At 39.2% G+C, this 24,935-nt stretch overlaps 1 protein-coding gene across 1 annotated transcript in view; it reads right to left on the reverse strand.

The window, feature by feature from the left end:
- The window catches only part of Uchl3 (ubiquitin C-terminal hydrolase L3), a 42,120-nt gene extending 18,263 nt beyond the window's left edge, over positions 1-23,857 (reverse strand). Inside the window, exons 1-6 of the mRNA XM_038310664.1 lie at positions 23,744-23,857; positions 23,632-23,643; positions 14,426-14,554; positions 10,265-10,421; positions 9,854-9,939; positions 8,334-8,381 (exon numbers count right to left, since the gene is read on the reverse strand). Coding sequence (XP_038166592.1) covers positions 8,334-8,381; positions 9,854-9,939; positions 10,265-10,421; positions 14,426-14,554; positions 23,632-23,643; positions 23,744-23,785 — 474 coding nt within the window. The 5' untranslated portion in view covers positions 23,786-23,857. The remainder of the gene's footprint in view (positions 1-8,333; positions 8,382-9,853; positions 9,940-10,264; positions 10,422-14,425; positions 14,555-23,631; positions 23,644-23,743) is intronic.
- Between the last annotated feature and the right edge of the window lie 1,078 nt (positions 23,858-24,935).

The following is a 24,935-nucleotide window of genomic DNA, read 5'->3' on the forward strand; positions in this document are numbered from 1 at the left end:
CATGGGTGCTGGGAACCTAACTTAGTAGATGCTATTGCGAGCCATCTCTCCAGGCTCTATAATTCCAAACTTGTTGATAAAACTAGATTTACATACCTTAACTACATTTTGCTGCTTCCATTTGTCTCTTTCAAGATAATCAGGAATTTAAACTCTGCATAGGAACTAAGTACTTCCTAAAAGCCCTTGCTTGCCTAGCAGAGGAAAGAAAACAAAAGAGTCCAAAGAAGGTTATAAATAGCACTTTGCCTTAGGTATGCAGAAACTGGCTTTCACTAAATGGAATGATTTCTGCTATGCCTCAGGGCCAGTGAGATGGCTCAAGAGGCACAGGCCTAATGACCTAAGTCTCATTCCTGGGACCTACAGGGTGAAAGGGAAGAAGTGACTTCCACACATGACCTGGTGTACCCTCGCATCATGCAGGTGCAGACAAAATAAAGGCTGTAAGATATTCTAAAACTGTAACGTTTTCAGTTTGCAACGAAGCCATGAACTGTATCTACTCAATTAGTAAACTTTTCTACACACTTTAAACTTGTGTCCTACATTGACAATATACACTAGCTAAGTCAAAAGTCAACTATATTTTGATTGGGTCTGTCTGTAACACACACAGACACACATACACATATACACACACACACACAGACTGGGTCTGTTACACACACACTAATAGGGTCTGTCTGTTACTTACACACACAATACAACTGAATTGCTATAATCTCTCCATCTGATGATTTAAACAATCAAGGATTGAAAATTATATATTCTTTTTTTTTTTTTTTTTGGTTTTTCGAGACAGGGTTTCTCTGCAGCTTTAGAGCCTGTCCTGGAGCTAGCTCTTGTAGACCAGGCTGGTCTCGAACTCACAGAGATCCGCCTGCCTCTGCCTCCCAAGTGCTGGGATTAAAGGCGTGCACCACCACCGCCCGGCGAAAATTATATATTCTTATTATTCTCTAACATCTAATATCTATTAGTAAGCAATCCACAGATGATTTTAAGAATACAAGAAAATATGCATAGATTAATGCAAATACTAAACCATTGTACTCAGAGGACATATAAAGTGAATAACGAATAAAAGTTAAATAAATATTTTACACAAGGAATCTGTTATCTAGAGTGTTCCTGGAACCTATCTATCTACCAGAAATACTGAGAGATTCAACTGTGTGAGGTATATTCTAATTATATAAACCTATCTGCTACTATATACTTGAAATCAAAACATTACCCAAAGATTAAATAGACTTGCTTTTAAAAGTCAACAACACTAACAAGGCCAGACTACATTATACTTTCGTTAAATATTAAATTTGATTTTGTGACATAAATTCATTTCACAAACTTAGTAAAGATCTTTTAAGAGTCATTAGAAAGGAAACATTATTTCCCTCTGTCAAAAAGCAAAATTTAAAAATAAAATTTAACACTAGTATCAAAATACACTATTTACATGTATAAAAATCCATTTTAAAAGGGAACATTTAAGAATTTTAAACTAGCATTAGCTATGCTCAAAGTTATTAGTGGTTGAAATAAAAGACCTCCGAAGACAAAAACTATTTCTTATTCATATTTACAATGCACAGTCTCTGACGCAGAACAAACTCAATTCAGTTCCTTAGTGGCCAAGAGATGGAAGAACAATTTACGTTATGAACTGAAAACCTTAACAATGTCTATCCTTTTAATCAAACCTAAGAGAAACTTCTTTGGGAGAATCTGTAATGAACACTTAGGTAAAAAATGATATTTAATAAAGTCTATTTTTACTTTGAAAAACTAAAAATATAAACATCAAAATTGAGGAACTGGAAATTTGTGATTTATTCGCCTGAAAGTATGCAAAGAATTATTTCTAAAAATAAGTTTTGAATAAGAAAATATTCATACTAAGATATGAAGGAAAGCTCCTTTTTCTTAACTGTTTAGATTATGCTAAAAGGCTGGAATTAAGTATGTAACTAAATGCTAAATGTATTTTTGTAAACTTTTGATTTTGGCATGTTTATTTAAAAGCATAAAATAATATGCTTTTGTAAGCTAAAAAAATAAAAATAATTACACAGAGGTTCTTTGGCAAACGACGTGAAAGTAGAGTATGAAGGCAAAGTACACTTGGATTTTTCTTTCTTGTCTCCATGTATAACTTGCAGACTCTTTTCATTACTGCACTGTGGACTATTCATTAACAAATAAAAATACTCATGCCATCAAAAGCATCATTTTTTCCCTCTCTGTTTTCTTTTATTAGTGAGTTAAGATATCTTTCTCCGCTCCCCTCCAACTCTCTCTCATGGTCCTCATGCTCCCAATTTACTCAGGAGATCTTGCCTTTTTCCCCTTCCCATGTAGATTAGCGTTGGGAGCTGTGAACCCCCAGATCCTGAATTTCCTGTAAACTTGTTTTCCCGTGACCTGAGTGCATACAGCTGCTCTGAGCACGAGACCCTTAGGAGATCCTGATGGCAGGGGAATGGTTTGTGGTGCGTCTGGCTGGGGCGTGGCTATTCCTATATAAGCTGCCCCTGGACACAATAAAGGGGGCATTCTTGGAGCATTCCTGTTTCAAGGATTCTGGCATCAAGGATGACCTGTGTCTCTGTCTGTGAGACTTTGTTGTGTTTCAATCCCCAACCCCTTGTCCAGTTCACTAACTGTATAGTAGTGCATAGAGTGCAGAGGGGCGTGGTGCACTACAGATTAGATTCATGTATGTCTCTTTTAGGGTCCTCTTTATTGTCTAGGTTCTCTGGGATTGTGAATTGTAGGCTGGTTTTTCTTTGCTTTATGTCTAAAAGCCACTTATGAGTACTTATTATATTTGTCTTTCTGGGTCTGGGTTACCTCACTCAATATGATATTTTCTAGATCCATTCATTTGCCAGAAAATTTCAAGATGTCAATTTTTTTTCCACTGTGTAGTACTCCATTGTGTAAATGGACCACATTTTCCTTATCCATTCTTCGGTTGAGGGGCATCTAGGTTGTTTCCAGGTTCTGGCTATAATAAACAATGCTGCTATGAACATAGTGGAGCACATGTCTTTGTGGTACCATTGAGCATCCTTTGGGTATATTCCCAAAAGTGGAATTGCTGGATCTTGAGGTAGGTTGTTTCCTAATTTTCTGAGAAATCACCATACGAATTTCCAAACTGGCTGTACCAGTTTGCATTCCCACCAGCAATGCAGAAGTGTTCCCTTTACCCCACATCTTTTCCAGCATAAACTGTCATCAGAGTTTTTGATCTTGGACATTCTTACAGGTATAAGATAGAATCTCAGAGCTGTTTTGATTTGCATTTCTCTGATGACTAAGAATGTTGAACATTTCCGTAAAAGTCTTTCAGCCATTTTAGATTCCTCTGTTGAGAGTTCTCTGTTTAGATCTGTACCCCATTTTTTTACTGGCTTATTTGTTCTTTTGATGACCAATTTCTTGAGTTCTTTGTACATTTTGGAGATCAGACCTCTGTCTGATGTGGGGTTGGTGAAGATCTTTTCCCATTCTGCAGGCTGTCGTTTTGTCTTGACCATGTCCTTTGCTTTACAGAAGCTTTTCAGTTTCAGGAGGCCCCATTTATTGTTTCTCTCCGTGTCTGTGCTACCGGGGTTATTTTAGGAAGTGGTCTCTTGTGCCAATGCATTCAAGTGCACTTCCCACTTTCTCTTCAATGAGGTTCATTGTGGTTGGTTTTATGTTGAGGCCTTTGATCCATTTGGACTTGAGTTTTGTGCATGGCAATAGATATGGATCTATTTTCAATCTTGTACATGTTGATATCCAGTTATGCCAGGTCCATTGTTGAATATGCTTCTTTTTCATTTTATATTTTTTCTTTGTCAAAAAAAATCAGGTGTGGATTGATATCCGGGTCTTCAATTCTGTTCTATTGGTCCTCCTGTCTGTTTTTATGCCAATACCAGGCTGTTTTCAGGACTGTATGTAGTAGTCAGGGCAGCTCTAAGATGCCCACAAAGTCCCAGATTCCTTTGTTCGGCCTTCATTCTCACTGCCATTCAGATCAGTTTTCCTCTCTGCTTCGTAAAGTAGAATCATCCTCCGTATTTACAGACTGCCCATTAAATGCCAGGCATTATTCTGAAACAGCTTTGGAGATCAACTCATTCATCTTCACAGTGAGTTCATAAGGCAGGCAGCATGATCTGTAGTTTACACAAGGGAACGATCTTGCCCACACTAATAAGCAGAGGAGTCAGTATAAAACCTACATCCTATATTCTAAACTTGATATTACACTATTTTTAATGAAGCCTATTCAGCAAGCATGCATGGCAAACAGGGTGTGTGTTCTCATGGGACCCACATTTTAGTAAGTGAGCAGAATGAAGAAATAAATGAAAAGGAGGAGAAAGTTGTTATAGACTACTTTAAAAGACCAGGAAGAAAATGGCATTTTATGATAGAAAAGTGCGACAGAGGATGAAAGAAGGCTTCCCTGAAAAACGACTGTTAGGGTGAGATCTGAAAGATGAGAAAGGGGCCAGACCCTGCAACAGGAAGAGGTATACCAGAAGGCCCCTGTGTGTGCTAGGTTATGAAGTAAGTCCAAATATGGTATTGGGCTGATTATCATACTAAAACTGAAGTTCTATTATGAAATTTCTACTATTTGATAGTATCCTGACAAGTTTTTTGGTTTTGTTTTTATCAAGTTACCACAGCTACAAATCTGGGAAGAATAACTTCAACTGAGAAAATGCCTCTATCTGTTGGACTCCTACTTAGTCAAGCCTGTACAGCATGTTCTTCATTAACGATTAATGTGTGAGGGCCTAGTCCACTGTGGGTGGTGTTATCACAGGGAAGGTGGTCCTGGGTTGTATAAGCAAGCAAGCAGACTGAGCAAACCACGGGAAGCAAACCAGTCAGCAATATTCATTATCTTTCCTTTAGTCCCCGCCTCCAGATTCCTGCTCTACTTCCTGCTCTGACTTACCTTCATGACGGACTACAAGCTGTGAAGGTAAAGTAAACCCTTTCCTCCCAAGTTGCTTTTAATCAGTGTCTTTATCATAGCAATACAAAGTAAACTAAAGCAAACAGGTCATAGGATGGTATAACTAGACCATATAAGGAAAGAGACACCAAATTCACTCTTAATCATTCTCATTCCCTCTTGCTCTCTCTTCCATCACTCCCTCCACCTTCCCCAACTCCCAAAATGCACACAAAGTGATCAGCAAGCCAGGGAGAGCTGTCTGAGAGCACCTTTATCTCAGACTTCCAGCATCCAAAACTGGGAGGGAAAAAGTTTCTGCTGTTTAAGCCATTCAATTATATTTTTGTGGCAACCCAAGCAAACTAATTTGGGTGGGAAAGACAGACCTAGGTCTCTCGTAGGAACTGACAAAAGCAGTGACAAAAATATCAACGGGAATAGCAATAATGTCTCAGGAGTCTTACAGATACACAGGAACAGCCACGCTGTAATAACTACTAGGGGCTACTAGTAATCATCTTGTAATGTTCAAATCAACCCCACAACACAAGGAACTGACTGAACTATATAAGAAGGTTATATATGTTCTAGTGAAAATGTTTATTGTAGAACTCCAAAAAACTAAGATTTTTGTCTTTTGGGTTTTGTTCCATTGTTTATCCCTAGCTAGTTTGGAGCTTGCTATGTAGATCTGGCTGGGTTAGAACTCTAGATTCCCCTGCTCCTGCCTCCCCTATGTGCTACGATTAAAGGTGTGTGTCTTACTGTTTGCACCATATGCATGTAGGTACCCACAGAGGGCAGAGGAGGGCTCAGACAACCTGGAACTTTAGTAAGAAGCCCTGTGACTTAGCTGCTGTGGGTCTGGAAGAACAGTAAGTACTCCTAACTATGAAGCCATACCCCGAGCCCATGAGACTTTTTTTTTTAAGTTTTCACACCACTAAAGACATTTCTGACCTAATACTGGAAATAGTAAATATATAGTGAGCCTATGTGTAAAGGACAGTTCTGAATAATTTAAAATGTACAAATAAGCCAGACATCAATCCCAGGCCTAAGAACCACAACAAAAGAAAAACTTCCCCACCTCATAAGCTAAGGTACTACTTATAGGAGGCATTTTATATACCACTAAGGTAGAAATAATAGCAAGTAAATTATGACAACAGTTCAAACAGGTATTAATTCTAGAATTATTAAAATGTAGAAAAACATACATCATTGTTTGTTTAATTAGACAAGCTTAATGTATAGATCAGGTTATCTCAAACTGCTGGTATTCCTGCCTCAGCCTTCTAAGTGCTAAAATTGTAAGCTTACACTACCACATTTGGCTTGAAAAATATAGTTTAAATAGCTAAAAAAGAATATGAAAATAAATATATGCAAAATACTGAAGTCACATGAGAGAGAGCATAGAATAAATAAAATATATCCAGGTTATAAGAAGTGCTTTATTTAGAGAGTCACATTAAAGCTAATTTGAAAGTTAAGTAGAAATCAGAAATGCAGATGCTAAGAGAAGAAATGTTTTCATAAAGAGAAATTATAAGAACAATATCAATGAAGTAAGAGATTGGTAGAGAGAAATATTTTCAGAAAAATAGCCAAAGCAGTAGGGGTTAGAAGAAGCCTTAAAGAGGCTGAAACTGACACAGACACCATGAGGAATGAGCCTCAAACTATTTCTTCAACCCACTATGTGTCAGAGTCAAAATGCACATAAGCAGCGTATCTCTAACAGGGAGTCTCGACTGTGAGATATGAGAAATTGGTAAGACGATTAACTTCATTGGGAGAAAAGCCTGAGAAGCCTCTAAAAACTGCTGCATTCCTCCCACTCCACCTTTGAGAGTCACTACAGTAGGAAAACAAAAGTTTGAGTCTAAAATTGAATTACATTTCAGGAAATATAATGGAGTTTAAACTGTAGGAAAATAAAGGGCAGAAAAGAAGGCACATATAATAACCTCGAACAAGGACAACACATTCTAAAATGTCAGCAGATCATTCCCGTGACCGCCAGCTGGCATCCACGATCACAAAGGACGATGAAGTTTCAGCCTGAATCAAAACAGATGTGACTATCATTCAGGTACTAAAACCAGAACTTGGATAAAGACCCAGAAAGGACATGAAAGAAGGCACCACAAGGCAAATATTCCGGAAGTACAATAATCTTATATTGATCCAGTTCATCCCCAACCTTAATGCCAAAACAACACAGCAAACAAAACACTCTTAGGATCCAACAAGCACATAAACAATAGGAGCACCGACTATCCAAGTCACCTCCTACTGTAAACTGAGTAAAACTCAAGTCTGCAACTTTGAAAGAGACAGAGAGCAGGGACAATTACAAGGACACCTAGTGCTTCAACGAGTCAAACACCCACAGTCATGCAGTTTGAAAGAAGAATAATTACAGCTATATCACAGTATCAAAGTATTTTCACCTTTTAAAAAAGGGTTTAATAACAATCTAAAAATCAACTTAATTATGTAATTTTTCCAAAGATTTTTTTTAAAGTCAATAAGCAATATCATCCTACATGTAAAAATGTGACTTTTCCAGTTTTTAACATACATTAATTGTATAAAACAATGAGTTTTATTATGATATTTTCATAACAGGACCTCATATAAAACACTTTATCATGGTCTCCCTCGCTGTCCTCTTTTTGCCCCCAGATCTTCTCCCTTTTACTGGTTCCCTTCTTCCAAAACAATCACCTCTCTGAAAGGTGTGATTTCAAGTCACATATGAAGAAAATGTAGTACACTATCCTGGTGCTGGAAATACACCAACCGAATTAATAAAACTCCATTCATTCTGACTGAATCTTTTCTGACAAAGTTCCTTCGAGAGTAAGGGCGCGAGAAGAGTAGAGAAGACGTGGAGCGGAGAAATGAGTGAAGGAACAGAGGCAAGAGTGATCAGAGTGACCCAGCAGGACTCGCTGCAGTGCACACCTGAGGGTCACCACGGTGAAGCAGAACAAAGTCCCTGAGCACCTCTTTCTTCTCTTTTGTCCTGGGAGCGAGGCATGACAGTGATGCCCAAAGATCATACATAAAACTGGGTGTGTGTGGAAGTCGGGAGGAAACAGGCCACCTGCTGAGTAAAACAAAGAACGCACAATCTGCAACCTGTGAAAGGGTCCCGCAACGCGGACCAGACATGCATGTGGCATGTTAGCAGCCTGGAAAAAACATTTTTTTTGCTATCACTCCGACTACTGCTGTTACATAAACAAATTCTAAGAACTTCTTTTTGTTTTTCCAAAGCCTCAAGTTCTACAATATAAGGTCAAATTTACACACAGCAACATTTTTTAGAAGAAATGTGAAATACCTCAGTCTGACCTTCGTGTGCACTGGTCTCATGAGTAACTCGAATAGCCTGCAATAAGAATATAAACTGTTTAAAAAAAAATAAAACAACTATATCCAACCTTTAAATGAAACAAAGCTCAACTTTTCCCATCTAAAATCCTGTAATGAGGCAGGGGACTGGAAGAACTTTAGGAGCAGTTTAGCACTACGCCTTTCTGAACTGTATCTAGGTGAGCAAATCACTGCTGTCCCTTTGACCCATAAATCTCTTAAGCCTTGGGAAACCGACTAGCTCACAGTTTCTAACTTGCACAGTGCAAGTAGAGGGTCATTTAGCTTCCTTAAATGTTAGAGGCCACACTTAACACTTTATTCCCTTGAGCCTGGAATAAAGTGGGCAGCTCACAGAAACTGAAGAAGCTGATTTTATCTGTCTCTCCAAGGTGCATGCTCCTGCAGCTCTGGCTGAATTTATGCTTAGTCATGCATTTCAGTCAGCAATTTAATAACGTAGTGCAAAAGGCATGCGTTTATGAGAAGCTAGGAAATTCAGTTATCTGAACTTAAAAATTCTCTAATCATACCCACTATTATCGAAGATGCAGAAAAATGGACACAATAGAAAATCAGGGGTGAAAGTATAACTGTTATGTTTAGCAATTAGGTGATAAGTATTAAAGCCATAAAGACATGCAAACTGATCAGCAATTTCTCTTCTAGGGGTTACTATGTTGATATACTAATGTATGTGATTATATGAAATTAAGGATGGTTTGAAAGCCTCAGACACAATAATACACATTTGCAATAATTTTAAATAGTGAAGAAAGAAGGAAAACTATTAGATTTCAAACATTATTTTACTGATTAAATATGCTATACAATGGAAAGCTATTCAGCCATTAGAATAGTAATGTTAAACATATACTTACTGGTGTTAATACGTTTGTGATAAGTGAAAAAAGCAAGTTATAAAACAGTATTACAGTGTGATCAAATTTTTTAAAAATTGTGTATATACATCTATGTTCCCTATAAAAAATATCAAGGATAGCTACTGTTCACTGGTGGAATTATTGGCAACTGTCATGTTATTTTATTTATGCAAAATAAAAGATTTCTTATGAAACTGCAAGCAACTAAAGTATTCTGGAACACTAAGCACAGTAATGTACACCATATTGCTTTTCTAATTTCAAAGACATGATCTACTGATATTACTAAAAGGCAAAAAGCCTTTGGAAAAGTAAGAATTTCAGAACTAATAAATGTTTAGAATAATCATTTCAAACTAGATTAGAGAGTACAGCTATTAATTTGCAAATTGTATTTGTTTGTTCATTCTGCCCCGGACACAGAACTGTCAACCATACAATATTATAGATATTTCATGTACATTACCTGAAGAAACAAAAGCCCTTGGAATGGATATGACAAACGATGTTTCCCCAAACTATAGTTTCAAGACATCTACTAAACAGAACCTATAATCCTGTAATGCTGCCCATGGATGGGTCAAGACAGAAAGAAGGTACTGACGTCATAATTCTCCAGGTACTTGGCTCTTTCTTCAGGGCTCATTGACACAGACTCCTCCAGGAATTTTTTCAAGGTTGATCCAGATTCTGAGAATGTCAAAAATGATTAAAAATTTAACTAGAGAAAAAAACTAACAACAAAAGTAGTACATATTTTCTTAGGTAGAAATCCTTTAACTGGTAAGTTAAGAATCTAAGATTCTTGGGATAAATAACTAAGTCCAATGTATTTTGCTCAGCCTGTTCATCAACAATATAAAAAAATGGAAGGATTAACATTGCTCCTGGTTCAGTGTCTATTCCCATAACAAAAAAAGAGAGGCACTGCTTTCTAGTTTGAGAGAGTCAGGGCACCCCCTACTGTTGAATAAGTTAACACATCTGCAGGGAAACCAGAACAGAAAAGATTTACCAAAGTGCATCTTGTCCTTGTTGTTTGCAATGGCGTGGATTAACCCTATTGTCCCGCAGGCATTGCTGATGGTTTGCTTCATGAAATACACTGATGACGTAACATCTTGTCCTTGAGATTTTATTTTTTCTTCCTCTTCTGTCCTGAACACTTCATACTAGTGGGGGAAAAAAGTCAAAAGTCCACATGCAAAACCACACACTAAAAAGAACACTCAAGTCTGTAAAGGAAAGGCTATGGATGATGAGATTTAGAAGAAAATAAGAAAAGATTTAAAGTAAGATTGTCATCTACCAGACTGACAAAAGACTGACAAGTCACTGTGCCGGGAAAGGCATGCGAGAAAGACAGCCTTGCATTATTATTTCCCTCATTGCTTGCTTTCAGACAGGTTGCTTTGGAACATCTTAGTTCAAATGAGTCTCCTGCCTCAGCCTTTCAAGTAGCATGGACTGCAAGCATATTCCATGGCACTCAGCTTCATATGCCATTGTTAAAGTCATTGGCACGACCACACTACGAGGCACACAGCAATCTGCATTAACACTTTCCACAACATCTAACAAACATAAAACAATTACCTTTGCAACCGCTTGGTTTAAAATATAACATTTAAATGTACAATCAGCAATGGAAGTATAACTCCACAGTAGCGCTAGCCTAGCATGCATGAAGTCATAGGTTCAATCCCCAGCAACACAGACACATAGACTGAATATAACGATTAAGTATATCTACATATTTTATGTTAAAAACTGAGTGAGAAGAAGAAAGGGAGCAGAAAGAGTACTGCTTCTGTTACTTGAGCTTCCAAGAGAGTAGAGGTAAATAAACTGCAGCAGACCTCACAGTTAAACCTGTCCACTCCTGTTTCCATTAAATAAAATTTTATTAATGTACTGATATGACTGTCTGTCTGTAGTTAAATTGAGACCTTGATGCCTACAATAAAGCCAAAAATTTTATCATTTGGTCTTTTACAGAAGTCTTTCACAGGGTCTTTTTGATTAGCATAATAAAGGACACAAATGACATCTATAGAAAACTCAGAGCTTAAAAAGTGATTCTAAGGCCTGGAGAGATGGTTCAGAAGTTAAGAACACTTCCCGTTCAGTACTGGGTTTGACTCAAGAGAGCCCACATGATGACTCACAGTGGCTGTAACTCCAGTTTCAGAAGTTTGAATGTTCACTTCTGGCTTCCTTGGTCACTGCACATGCATGCACACATAAAATAAATCTAAAAAAATAATAAGTACTTCTAAGAACAAATGCATCTAATACATTTGTTAATGTATTAAAATACATTGCTTAAAATTTTTTTGAATGTACTTTTAAATCAAACTTTTAAGCAACATCTTCAGAATGTGTCAACATTCATTCATTTAAACTGATTTTAAAAAAAAAGTTCAGGACATCAAGGTCTCAATGTTAAAATGTTATATAGTTCTACCATTTAGTTTGCTGTTTAATATTAATGCTGACAAAGCAAAATAAAGCCTGGTCACATCTAAAGATCTATTATTAAGGGGAAAAAGCCTAAAATGACACAAAGTATAAGAAGAGCAAACAAAAACCACCAAGGAAAGGGGAAAAACACTAAATAACCAAGTACAAAAGCACAAATATCATAGAGAAATCTATAAAACATATAACCTCTTTACCTATAATCCACTTGCTGGTAAGTAAGAATAAGAACACACTTGAAACAACATTACTGACTTCATAGAAATGTACTCAAGTACCCAGGACAGTTCCGTTGGTATTTGTACGAGTATTTTCAACTCACTATTAAATTTCTAAATTAATAATCACAAGACTCAAATACTTAGCTTTTCCTAAATACTTGTAATATGAGATGAAATGTGGAGCTATCAAGTTATTAGAGATAGCAGAAAGTGGTAAATACTGTTTGCATAAGTATATATACATATTAATATAAATCACCTACTTTTATAAGTATAAATACTTTAAAACTGTGTGTGGAAGGGGTTGCTGTTTGCTGGTTGTTTTTCTTTTTGTTTTTCCCCTTTCACTTTGGTGGTGCTGGCAATTAAAGCTGTTGTCTTGCTAGCAATAAGTCACTACTAGTTTGATTAGAATTATATACTTTTTAAGTGCTAATGACTCACTAAAGGAAGAAGATTTTATCTAATTTATTTTTTGCCGAAAAAAAAGTAGATCATGGAAATCACTAGTTTCAGAATCTCTGATTCAAACAGCTCACGTTGCCCCATCTGGGGTCACTGCATTTTGACCTCATATTTTATCAGCTAAAAAGGCCCAGCTATGTCAAGCATGCTAACACAGGCCTATAATGCCAGCATTTTGTGTCAGCATAACACTGTATCGGGGCACGACAAAATCCCAGATGTAATCTGGGATCAAGCATCAAGAAGCAAAGGCAGGTTTACAAAATAGAGGCTAACTAGGATCCTATTTGAAAATAAAAACAAAACCCCTAAAACATAAAATTTAAGAAGCCTAAGCTATCAACAAGTGACTTCTTTTTTTCTGTTTCAATTCTTTTGAACTACTCATTACTTCTGCAGTCTGAGGACAGATCCCTACTGCTTAGTAAGTAATCAAAAAAGGTGGAAAGAACACTGAACTGGAGTGTAATATTTTGTCCTTTCTCTCCTGCAAGTTTCAGATTAACCAAAAACCGAACCACTAAATTTTTGTTTTTGTTTTTGTTTTTCGAGACAGGGTTTCCCTGTAGTTTCTAGAGCCTGTCCTGGAACTAAGCTCTTGTAGACCAGGCTGGCCTCGAACTCAGAGATCCGCCTGCCTCTGCCTCCCGAGTGCTGAGATTAAAGGCGTGCACCATAGCCGGGCGGTGGTGGCGCACGCCTTTAATCCCAGCACTCGGGAGGCAGAGGCAGGCGGATCTCTGTGAGTTCGAGACCAGCCTGGTCTACAAGAGCTAGTTCCAGGACAGGCTCCAAAGCTACAGAGAAACCCTGTCTCGAAAAACAAAAATAAATAAATAAATAAATAAATAAATAAATAAATAAATAAAGGCGTGCACCATCACCGCCCAGCCCAACCACTAAATTTTTTTGAACTAAAACTACATAATTAATACAACTTCTATGAAGACCAGATGTGCAGTGCATAGTTTATTCCACCGCTCTGGAGGCAGAAGCACGGGATCTCTGTGAGTTCAAGGCCAGTCTGTTTTACACAGAGCATTCTAAGTCAGCCAGGCTGACTAATGGACTTATGTCACCAGAAAACAGGTTGCTGCATGCTGGTGATCTAGGCAAATCTGTCCTCGCAGCAGCACGACTTGCACTTGCACCCGTCAATTCATCCACATGTCAGCACTGCCACAAGCACTTCTCCATTTTCAGAAGGCCTGAGCTCATCCTACTGCTCCTAGTCTAAAGTCAGAAGGGAAGACTACGAGGATGTCCTAGACTGCACACAGCATTCCAACTCCACTTCATGCACACCGAAACACAGAGACCTAAGATACCTACTTATCATGCCCAATACATTCTTTCAATTAAACTGTATCTAAGTTTAGCAATGGTTCCCAAATCGTTTGTATTGAAAATAATGGATCCATACCATCAGTTTCCCCTACCTCCTTAAAATAAACAAAGGTCTGCTTTTATAATCACAATCAAGATTGTTTATATGCTTTACAAGTTGCAAACCTGAATATTCTTTATTAATATGTTTTATAATAAATATTTAAATATCTACTTAAAATTTCAAAGAATAGGCCAGGCAGTAGTAGTGCACGCCTTTAATCCCAGCACTTGGGAGGCTGAGGAAGGCAGCTTTCTGTGAGTTCGAGGCCAGTCTGGTCTATAGAGTGAGTTTCAGGATAGCTGGAACTGTTACACAGAGAAACACTGTCTTGGGGGGGCGGGGGGAATCAAAGAATATTCATGAAAATGGTATTAAATGCTGCATTAAACCAAAGCTGAAGCAATCTAACCATATCTTCTAAGGAAAAAACAGCTAAAGGTAAAAGAGCAACACAGAGCTTTATTGTCAATCTATAATCTAAATCTCTACTTTAATAAGACATCAGTATTTCCTTATGATGATATGCAGCAAAGGCATCATTTGTTTTTAGAGATTATGTCTCAACACAATATCAAACATCTGCACTTATCAGAAACCATGTATCTTGCTTTACAATTACCTTCTCTGTAATAGGGAAGAGGAGTAACACTGCACACACTGGTCTTGGCACCATGCTGAGAAGTTCAGGCTCCATCCCATACACATCAACAAACTGCCAGTTAGGATGCAGGCCTAACTGTTTGAGAAACTATTAAAAGAAAAAGCAGCAAAGGTTAAGTGGTAAAGGAAAACCTGTGGAATTTAGCAGGGAAATGTCAACAAGTGTGTGCCCCACAGATCTAGTATAGAGAAAGGACTGTGATCAGTATTACTTATGTTCAGTAAGAACACAGAATGTACACCATAAATACATATAGTCCTTATCTGTCAAGTATACCATAGTCTGAGAGGTGAGGAACACAGCAAAGCAAGTCTGCGATGAACAGAATAAGACAAGAGCAATGTATATCACATAACAGTTAAAACTCATATTAAACAAGCCTGTTTTCGAATCTATTACTTTGGTACTGAATATGATAGCCAGGACTTCACAAAATACATACAAGTCACCTTAAGAACTTAATTCCAGACTTTAAAATGCATCAATTAAACAATGAATTATTTTACTTCAACAGGTTGTCCTGATACCCAAAAATAACTCCTGTAGTTTGAAGACAGATAGCTCAGTATTTTATCAAGCAAAACGTAACACAGTGCACACTGCACAGACACACATGCAGGCAAACACTTGGATAAATGAATACATATATAAGATATATAAGTAGAAATGCAGATAAGAAGCTCTCGTGGGCACTGCTTTCACCTCTCCATCAAGCTGCATCTCTAGAGCTGCAGAGAGCAAGGACCTTTCCTCAACGCATCACTAATGAGTCCAGGGCTTGGTGAAGCTCGCAGGCACCTTTGAAAAGGTTTCTGTTTGCCTCCATTTTCTCCAGATTTACTGTTCTAGGCCAGTCTTAATATTCAATCCTACTTAGAAACCAAAAAAGGAAAAAGATTTTTAAAAAAAGAAAAAAAGGTTCAGTGTTAAGGGAAGAAATTCTTATTGTTTCCCATTGCTATGCTGGCATACAAAGGAGTTCCACAATAGCCCGGAATGGAGTATAACAAAGGCTTATTTATCTGGGGATAAACTCACAGAAAGAGTAGCGATCCACAGTCCTCTGCATGCACTGGGAATTGGACCCAAATCCAGCAGCCAAGAGGCCCATGCACACCTTTTGTCTGCATTTATAGTACATGAGACCACGCCCAAAGTATATAAAATAGCACCCACCATCTGGGGCATGGACCCCCATAAGACCTAACAAAACCTAATAAAGCTTTAAAAAGAGGGCTTCTAGAACCACAAAAATGGGAGCCAAACACAGCTTCTTGGTAGTCATATTTTTTTTTTGTTCTCAGATAGGCTCATTTGCTGGTTGCAAGCAGAGGTGTGGCTTCTTTAAGAGACAGCTTCCTGGTTTGTGCTGCCAGGTTTGTGCTGACTCTTTCAGCAGGTCCTTTACTTAAATGGGGTTTGTGAGCAGTGCTACTAGTTGCTTAATGGCGACATAGACCTGCTGCATCCCTGGAGCTGGGGCAGTGAGCATGGCTAGCAGAGGTGGTAACCATACCTCCGCCATGTTGATGGGGCAGAACCAACAGGCAGGGCTGTGGAGTTGGTCCTAGTCATGCCCGCTTAGCATTTAAAAAGGGGGTAGGGCCGGGCGGTGGTGGCGCAAGCCTTTAATCCCAGCACTCAGGAGGCAGAGGCAGGCGGATCTCTGTGAGTTCAAGACTAGCCTGGTCTACAAGAGCTAGCTCCAGGACAGGCTCTAAAGCTGCAAAGAAACCCTGTCTCGAAAAACCAAAAAAAAAGGGGGGGGGGGGGCGATCCTGTTCAGAAAATGATTACAAATACACAATAAAGACAGAGTCAGGCAAAAAAAAAAGGGGGGGGGCGATCCTGTTCAGAAAATGATTACAAATACACAATAAAGACAGAGTCAGGCAAAAATAAACCTCTAAAAGAGATGATGTGCTTTAAAAAATGTACATAGGTTTGGGAGAAAGACGGGGGAAAGTATGAACAGTTATAAAAAGAAGTAAATGGTTTTAAGTAATATAAAAGATTACAGACAGAAACAGATTAAAGGAGTTAAGAAAAATAAGTCACATAAAGATGGAATATACACAGATTATGTATATTATTGTGTTTTCTTTGAATTTTTTGACTGCAGAGACATTTGTTTCTGGGGGGGGGGGGCTACTAAGTTAAATCAACATAAAGGTATAGAGTTCAAAATTTAACTCTAAGGTTATGTTACTTTGAAAAATAGGTTCTGCTTTTGTCTCCACAGACAATGGGAACCTGTGGATTCTGTCCAGGCTAATGTGGTTTGATGGAACAAGACCCCAAAAGGTCTCCAAAAACCCTAAAAATACTTTGCCCAACAGCAGGAAGCAGTTTGGAGAAAATTATGTGCAAATTCTCAAAATGATTGTTTTCATTTAAAGGGGGATATGATATATAGAGATGAGTGCTTTACATTGGTATGGACTTTGGTCTATTGATACAAATTTAAGGCCAATTTGTTACACTGTGTGTGTGTGTGTGTGTGTGTGTGTAGTTCAGCTCTTGTTTAAAGTATTGTGTTTATGCAGCTCATTAAACAATGTAATATATAATTTAAAAATTATGGATTAATAAATAGCAATATAATAGTAAAATTTGTAGTCATGTTAGTTAGGTTTTCTAGATATAGAGAGCTATATTTCAGTTAAATAGATAATCTTCAACACTTCAAAGAACTACAAAATATGGCATTTAAAATGTTTTAAGAACTTTTCTTGACAGTGAAACATGTCTGCTTTAGGCAGCACCAATTACTTCAGAAAGGCAGATGGGGATTGAAGAAAGTCATTATGAAATTTGCCTTCAATGTGACAAGGCTAGCCATTTGGGCAAGAAACTGCTCTTGCCTGGACTGCTTTAAGGTATGCTGTATAAACTGGACATGCAGAACCCACAAAAACAGTGACTGCTGAACTTCCAAAAGATGGGATGGTCCTTCAGGGTTCCTGCTTCACAGAAGAAACTGCCAGACATTTTGCAAGAAAAAAGCAAAGGAACCAAAAAATAAATTTTAACAGACTGCCTAAAAATAAGACTAGATCAAATTTCCTCAACCCGAAAATAGGGAATCACTGAAAATATTTATGTGAACGTTAAAAAAAAAAAGATTTACTTCATTGCAGGCTCAATATGGACTAAATAAAATTATCAAAAGGAGACACAATGTTCGCTTTCTGAGAAAAGCATCATTCAGGACAATAGCAACAGTCCACCATACCAAGCAAAGAAGATGCAGCATGAATTATGGAAGAGCCCTGAACACACCCACTTTCAGAAAGGGTAACAACAAGAGAAGGACCCCAAAGACCATGACCGGAGATCCTCAAAGTGGGAGATTTGGTGTGATTGTTTCAATGAGGATGTTCCCACGGGCTCACGTACAGGAACGCCTGGTCCACAGTGGGTGGTGGTGTTTGGAAAGATTTCAGAGTGCAGTCTTGCTCTAGGAAGTCTATCACTGGAAGTGGGCTTTGGGTGTTTACAGTCTCACCCTATGTGTTTGTGACCTGCTTTGTGCTTGTGGTTCAAGATGTGAGCTCTCAGCTTGCTGTTCCCGCCATCATGCTGGCGTCTGCAGCTGATGTTCCCTTCCAGCATGGACTCTTAAGCCTCTGGACGGTAAGCCAAAACAAACTCACTCTTCCTTAGTTGTCTTGGCCATGTCGTTTATCACAGCAACAAAAAGGTGACTGATACAGAACGGCATGTTCAGATAGGACTTAAATTACTGAACCTTGGCCCCCGTGTTAGTAATATCAAGAAAGAGCAATTAGATTTGTGCTAGATGCCTTGAATGGAAGGACTAATGAACAATTAAAAGTTGTAAGAAAGCAAAATTTGTTCCAGTAAAAATAAATATCACTTTACTAACTAAATGTTATTCTCATTGCTGCAATAAAGAAAAAGCACCTTAGAAGACAAATTCTGTTCACTGAAATATTCAGGGAAGGATCCTTTACCACATAAACTTCTGAGGAATTTTCCAGGGCAGAAAATCAGCTTCAGAAGCTCTACTCATTCTTTGGTATCTATGAGCTGACATCTCCTTGAAGGCCATGAGACTCTCATGACACTTCAGTCCATTCTCTACTCTCAAAGAACGTACATTTCAGTGGTAAAGAAAATGTACACACAGCTGGCCATGGTATCACATGCCTTCAATCCCAGCACTCAGGAGGCACAAGCAGGAGGGTCCCTGAGTTTGAGGCCAGAGTCTATATAACCAGTTCCAGGACAGCTAGAACTACACAGAGAGACTCTGTCTCAAAAACATTGACAACAAAACAAAACAAAACAAAAAAAACAAAGAGAAAAGAAACAAAAAGATAACTTCACAAAGTATTCTGAAGAAATTAACTGCATATGGTTGCTGTGGAATATCTGGCAGAGCAAGCAGGACGTGTAGGACAGATTAACAGCCAGGAGCCATGCAACAGACATAAATTAAAAGAAATGGGTTAATTTAAGTTACAAAAAACTACTTAGAAACAAGCCTAGGCTATAGGCAGAGCTTTCATAAGAAGTTTGCATGTCACAGTTTTGGAGATGGTGGGATAGAGAAAGACCTGTTACAACGGTGGCTTAGTCTTACAGTCCTAGCTGAAACAAGAAGACTACTGTAGCCTCAGCTGCATTACAGAACCCTGTGTAAAAAGAAAAACAGCAACGAGAAAAGAGTAGGGATGGGGAAGAAGAAGGAAAGGAAAACAAGAAAAGTTATGTCACCAAAGAAAAACTGGTTCATCTTGAAATTGAGCCATAAATGACAAAAAAAAAAAAATGCCATAAAATATTTCAAGTCAAACAATTCAAGGAAAGGATAAGCAAGTGAAGACTCTCAAGTGGGAAGAGCCTCGGCATTTGAACGGCATTTGAAACTGAAGCCCAGCCTGGGCAGTGAAGAGCAATGCCTCCTTAACTGACCTCAGTGAGGCACTTCCATTGTATCTAAGACACAAGCAGTGAAGGCTGTTAGTGTCCGAAGCAGAAAATTACAAGATATTGTGTGCATTCTTCTAATACCAACCAAAAGCAGGGATGACAGCGTACAAACAACAGACTTTAGGGAAGAAAAACAAGCCCAAGTAGTTAGACATCTACAGCAGCTGAGGGCTTGCACTGTGAAGACGTCTGTGTGATTAGAACAGTACAAAAAGGTTAGACAGTATGGTCTCGGAAGGCAGACACGGAGAAGAGATCAAACTCTACTTCTAACTTGGAACATTTACATTAAATAGCAGAACTATGTCAAGGTAGTTTAAGTTGCCATTAGATATGAAACAAGAAAATGTTACTTCCTCAATAGCATCACAACTAAGTAATTCTAGGGAAGCTCCCTTTTCAAAAAAGAAATCATTTTCTAAATTACAACTCTCTCACTCTAGAGAGAGAAACAGACAGACAGACAGACAGACAGACAGACATAGGTGGATAATGGCTATATAGTTTTAAAAAGATAGACCACACTCAAATCACAAAAAAAATTACATGCCAAGTCTAGTACAATAGTTACAAAGATCATCAACCATACTTTTTGAAAAAGTTGTAATTTATTAATGCTCAGTTATCTGCAACTTTTCATCAGCTACTTGTATCCATCTAAATATATATTTAAATATATATTTGGTATTTAAATATATATTTGGTATTCTGACAGAATACCAAAAAATAAAAAATAAAAAAAAAATTCACTGTCTGTCAGATCTGCTACCACACAGGGCTACTAGGTGACGCCTAGCAGCTAACACTAACCTTCAGGCTGCAGACATACAATGACTCTAACATAGCACCAGGCATCATCACAGCGTAAGACAGTGCGTGCTCAAACTCAGTTACCAAGGCTGTAACTGGCAGGTGGTCCTCTTGTGACCCCACTAGGCTAAAGAAACAGGGGAAGCCAGGGATGGCCAGGTGTAGAGCTTGTAGGCTACCTGGGGCAGCAAAGGCAGGGCGGTGAATTCAAGGCCTGCTGGGATAATTCTCCAAATCACACGTCAGTTAATCAAATTTCTACTCCTTTTCCGTCCTTAGCCCTGTACAGAATGTAGACATTGACAGACAAAAAAATTCTGGCTAAAGTTAACTACTTCTAAGATACTTCGCTATTCTCTAAATAAAAACACATTCTCTAATAATGAAAAAATCTGAGACAGTCTCACTCTGTGGACCATGTTGCCTCAAACTCTTGATTCTCCTCCCCGGTCTCCCCAGAGCTAGCATTACAGTTGCCTGCCATCATGTGTGGCTAGAAAAAGAATTTCTAAGCCCGCGCCACAACAAAGCACAGTAGATACAGCACACAACTCTATCTCTAGTTAAGTCAGCTCAGAAGGGCCTTCTGTCACTGGCCAACCTACTAGGTTCCAACCGTAACACCCTGCTAACTTCTTCATTGCACTTCCAACAACTGCTAAAGATTTATTTGCCTCATTTTACTTCCTCTCTTCCCACTGGAAAGAAAACAGAAAACCAAGAATATTTTACCACCAAAGCATAACTAGTTTCTGTTCAAACAACTGGTAATACAAAAGGTAACCTCAAAATATTATTTAACTAATGTAATTAAATGCATTTTTAATTTATCAAAGTCATCTAAGAATGAGGTTCTATTTCAGTTAAATCATAGACTTTAACTATCTAGCTATACAAGCTTACTTATTGGTTGTTTAATTTTTTTAATCAATTTTTAAGGCTAATTACACTGATTTTTGAATGGTTAATCCTCCTTAAATATACTATTCTTGGTTATGTTCTTGTGCTTTTACATGTCTATTATTGAAGGCTTTTATAGTCATATTCATAACATACAAGTCCAGTTTTTCCTCTTATGGTTTGCCTAATTTAGGTACCAGAGTAATATTGGCCATATAAGTGTTCCTTTTATATACACACACACATACTAGTATTTCTTCTTTCCATGATCATCTCAAGAAGTGCCAAAAAAAATCACTTGGGGAAACTGAACATTAATTCATAATAAAAATATTTACAAATTAGGAAAACTGGGAACTTCTTCAGCCTGAGAAATCCTCTATGAAATGCCTGCCACACTTCAGAATGAAAGAGTAAACACTTGCCGAAGTAAGATCAGAAAGAAGATACTTCAGATTCATATGTAAGATATTACCAAGTACAATAAGACAAGAAAAAAATAAAGGTATTTAAAATAGGAATAAGCATCTGACTGCAGAGAACACAACTGTCTATAGAAAATCCTCAAAGAACCTACAAAAAAGGGAGAGGCATAGTTGGATTTAGCAAGGTAGAGAATGTAGGCAGATTTTTAGATTAGATTTCTACATATAGCAAAGAACTCAAAAACAAAATTTTGAAGCAATACCATTTACAAGAGCACCCAAAAACCAATCAAATTTGTAGGTATCCAACAAAAATTTCCAAGAGCTATGTGCTCAAACAATCAAACACCGATGAAAAAAATCAAAGGCCTAAGCAATAAGATAACCACACCTCCTTCAGAGATTATAAGATCCAATGCCATGATGGCACATCCTCAACACACATCTGTCCACTTGACACATTCACCATCAACATCTGCAGAAACTGACAGGGATCCTAAGATGTGTCTGAGAGCTAACATAATTGGAAAGGTATGCTGTCGGAGTCACACCACTGGAGAACGTAGCAAGCTACTACAAAGAGTACGACAGTGGTTAAGAAGAGACAGATAATGGAACGAAAGATATTTACTTATTGATAAAGTGTAAAAATTTTTCTCTTGATAAAGAAGATAAAATGTGTTAGGAAAAGAGATGCCAGATTTCAAAAGGGTGAGAACAAAAAAAAGTTGACATTCTCAGGTAAATGCTGGGTTTTAAACTTTGCACAGCCACCTGACCTAGGAGGTAGGCCCTGAAATAGCAACAAAAACGCACAATAAAACCCAAATAAGATACAGGGGGTTGGGCCAGTGAATAAAGGCTTTTGTCACCATCAAAAACTCAGCCGAGGGAAGAGTGAACTGAATCTAGAAAGCTGGCCTCTGAACCCCCACATGCATGTCACCTATCCAAACACAAAATAAATAAATTCAGTAAAAATGTTTTGAAAAAAGACAAAGTATGTCACCTCTAACGTAAAGCCTACATGCTTTATATAAGAAATTTGCTAAAAAAGCTTTGAAAACCAAAACAACATTCAAAAACAACACCAACTAATGGGGGGATGGCGAGATGGGGAGGCTTGAGACACAGTCGCAGTCCAGACTGGGCTGAAACTCAAAATTCTCCTACCTCAGCCTCCCACATGTTGATACTGTAGGCATGTGCCACGATGTTTGACCTCAAAAAACATTTTTTAAGTAAACGATAAATCTTTATCCTTTGGCGATGAGAAGGGAGATAATGGAAAAGAGCGTGGTCAAGGGTGAACTAAATGTTGAGAGCAGAAGAAACAGGTTAAGACAATACATACTTGTGCAAATAAAAAATTATCACTAACAGGTTTTTCCTAATTAGGGAGCTAAAGCATCCTCACTTGCCATCCCCAGCCCCAATCTTTAGTGCAGGTAGCCAAGAATTGCATGACAATTAAACCGGTCTTTGTATGGTACAAAAGGCAAAAACTACATGGTCCACATCTTAAAGACTGGAAGAGAAAGGGGGCGTGGCAGGGAAGAGAAGCAACTTGATGGGGCAAGAGAAGATTGCTGGAAGGTGATTTCATTGTATAGGTTGGTGGATGGAATTACCAGAACTGGGTGGGCAAGTTTACGAAGCCGGGAGTCAGGAAGTGTTGGCAAATTAGTCACCTAGAAGGGACAGGGGCTGGGAACATGATGAGACGCAACAGCAAGGAGTAAACCAGGAGGGAAGAGGAACTGGGGTGGTAAGGGGGGGGGGGGGAGGTACCAAGGGAGCGTCAAGCAAACCTCAGACCCCAAGGCCCCGGGCAGCGTTGGTGACTAGGGGTCCGGCCGAGGGACAGAGCAGCACGGGCATCTCCAGGAGCCAGGTGGTGGCCTGAAAGGGGCGGAGCCGCCCACAGCCACAGACGGGGCGGGGGGGAGGGGGCTCCCGGGATGAGATTCCTGAATCCTCGGGGATGCAGAGGTGAAGGCCAGCAGCGAGGAGGCTGGCGGCGAAAGCAGAAAGGGCTCCGGGGTCCAGGGTGACAGACACCGCACTCACCTGGTTGGTGACCTGAAACGAGACAGAAGAGGGTTTAGGGACGCGCGCAGGCGAACCGGCGCCGGCCTTCAGACTCGCTCGGTCCCCGGCTGCGGCTCCGGGCCGCGCTCACCTCGGGGTTGGCCTCCAGCGGCAGCCAGCGTTGACCCTCCATGACGACTCCGCCGGCCGCTCTCCAGCTCTGACAGCGGCCGCCGCCGCCGCCGCCGCTTCCGCCCCCGCGCGCTCCGGCCGGTGCCATCCAAACGCCACCTCGTGGGGGGAGGTCAACGAGAGAAGGTCCCCAACCCCGGACTCTTCGCCTCGTTCTACGAAGGCGCCACTCGGATATCACTGTTTAAATGTCAGGCAGATCAAACGTGAGGAATATGAGTTGTGTCCTATTTTACGAGGAAAACAAAGCCAGAATCAACAGTGACCTCCCCCTCACACTTGGACTCTCCCTGCCCGTGCGAGCACCCGAGTTTTACGCATGCGCCACACGCTGACCTGGGCCGCGTGCTTGCAGGCGCTCTCACTTTTGTGCAATGCCAATCAGAAACTCTAGGAGGCGCGTCACGGAGTCCCACTCGGAGGGTGGAACGGGTTTGCTAGCCTTAAGGCAGCCAAGCCAGAGGTTGACTCCTTGGAATCATGGTCCCCTTGCTTCTTTGTGAGGATACTGAAATGATATGTTGGCTTTGCCAGGTATCTCACTGCCAGAGAGACAGGTAATAGGCAGGTGATCGATATAGGTGATAGGTAGCTAGATACTCAGTTCTGCTTGAGAAACAATACGGAGCCTCTACAAAAGATGAATCAATGTACTGAATGTTAGTACAAACGGAAGGACTTTAAACAGCATTTTGAATGTACCTTCCCCTTCACACTAAATTCCAGGATGCCAGATGTATTAAAATTTTCATTTTCTTCATATTGTTAGGGTTTGACTCAATGGCCAGTGCGTAGTAAATTCTCGAAGAATGTTTGAGGAGTGACGCTGGAGAACTAGAGGAATGGTAGAACACCTGTCTGGCATGCATGAAACCCTGGGTTCCATCTCAGTATCACAAAGGGGAAGGGAAGAGCATGATTGCGGGTGCAGAAATACCAACTATCAGTTACGTGGGAAATGCAGAAGAGAAAGGTTTACACGACTGAGGTAGCATTCGTGGGGACAGAGAGGCAGATGCAGATTAAAACGATATTATTACAAGGAGAAATCCTTTTCGATGTGTAGGAGTCAAAAGTCATGACTCTGGAATTTTGACCTGACATATTACTATTCTGATTCCAAGAAAGGGAATTCAGGGAGAGATTAGTTA

Source organism: Arvicola amphibius, chromosome 13 (genome assembly GCF_903992535.2).
Source record: "Arvicola amphibius chromosome 13, mArvAmp1.2, whole genome shotgun sequence".
In the NCBI taxonomy this organism is placed as follows: Eukaryota; Metazoa; Chordata; class Mammalia; order Rodentia; family Cricetidae; genus Arvicola; species Arvicola amphibius.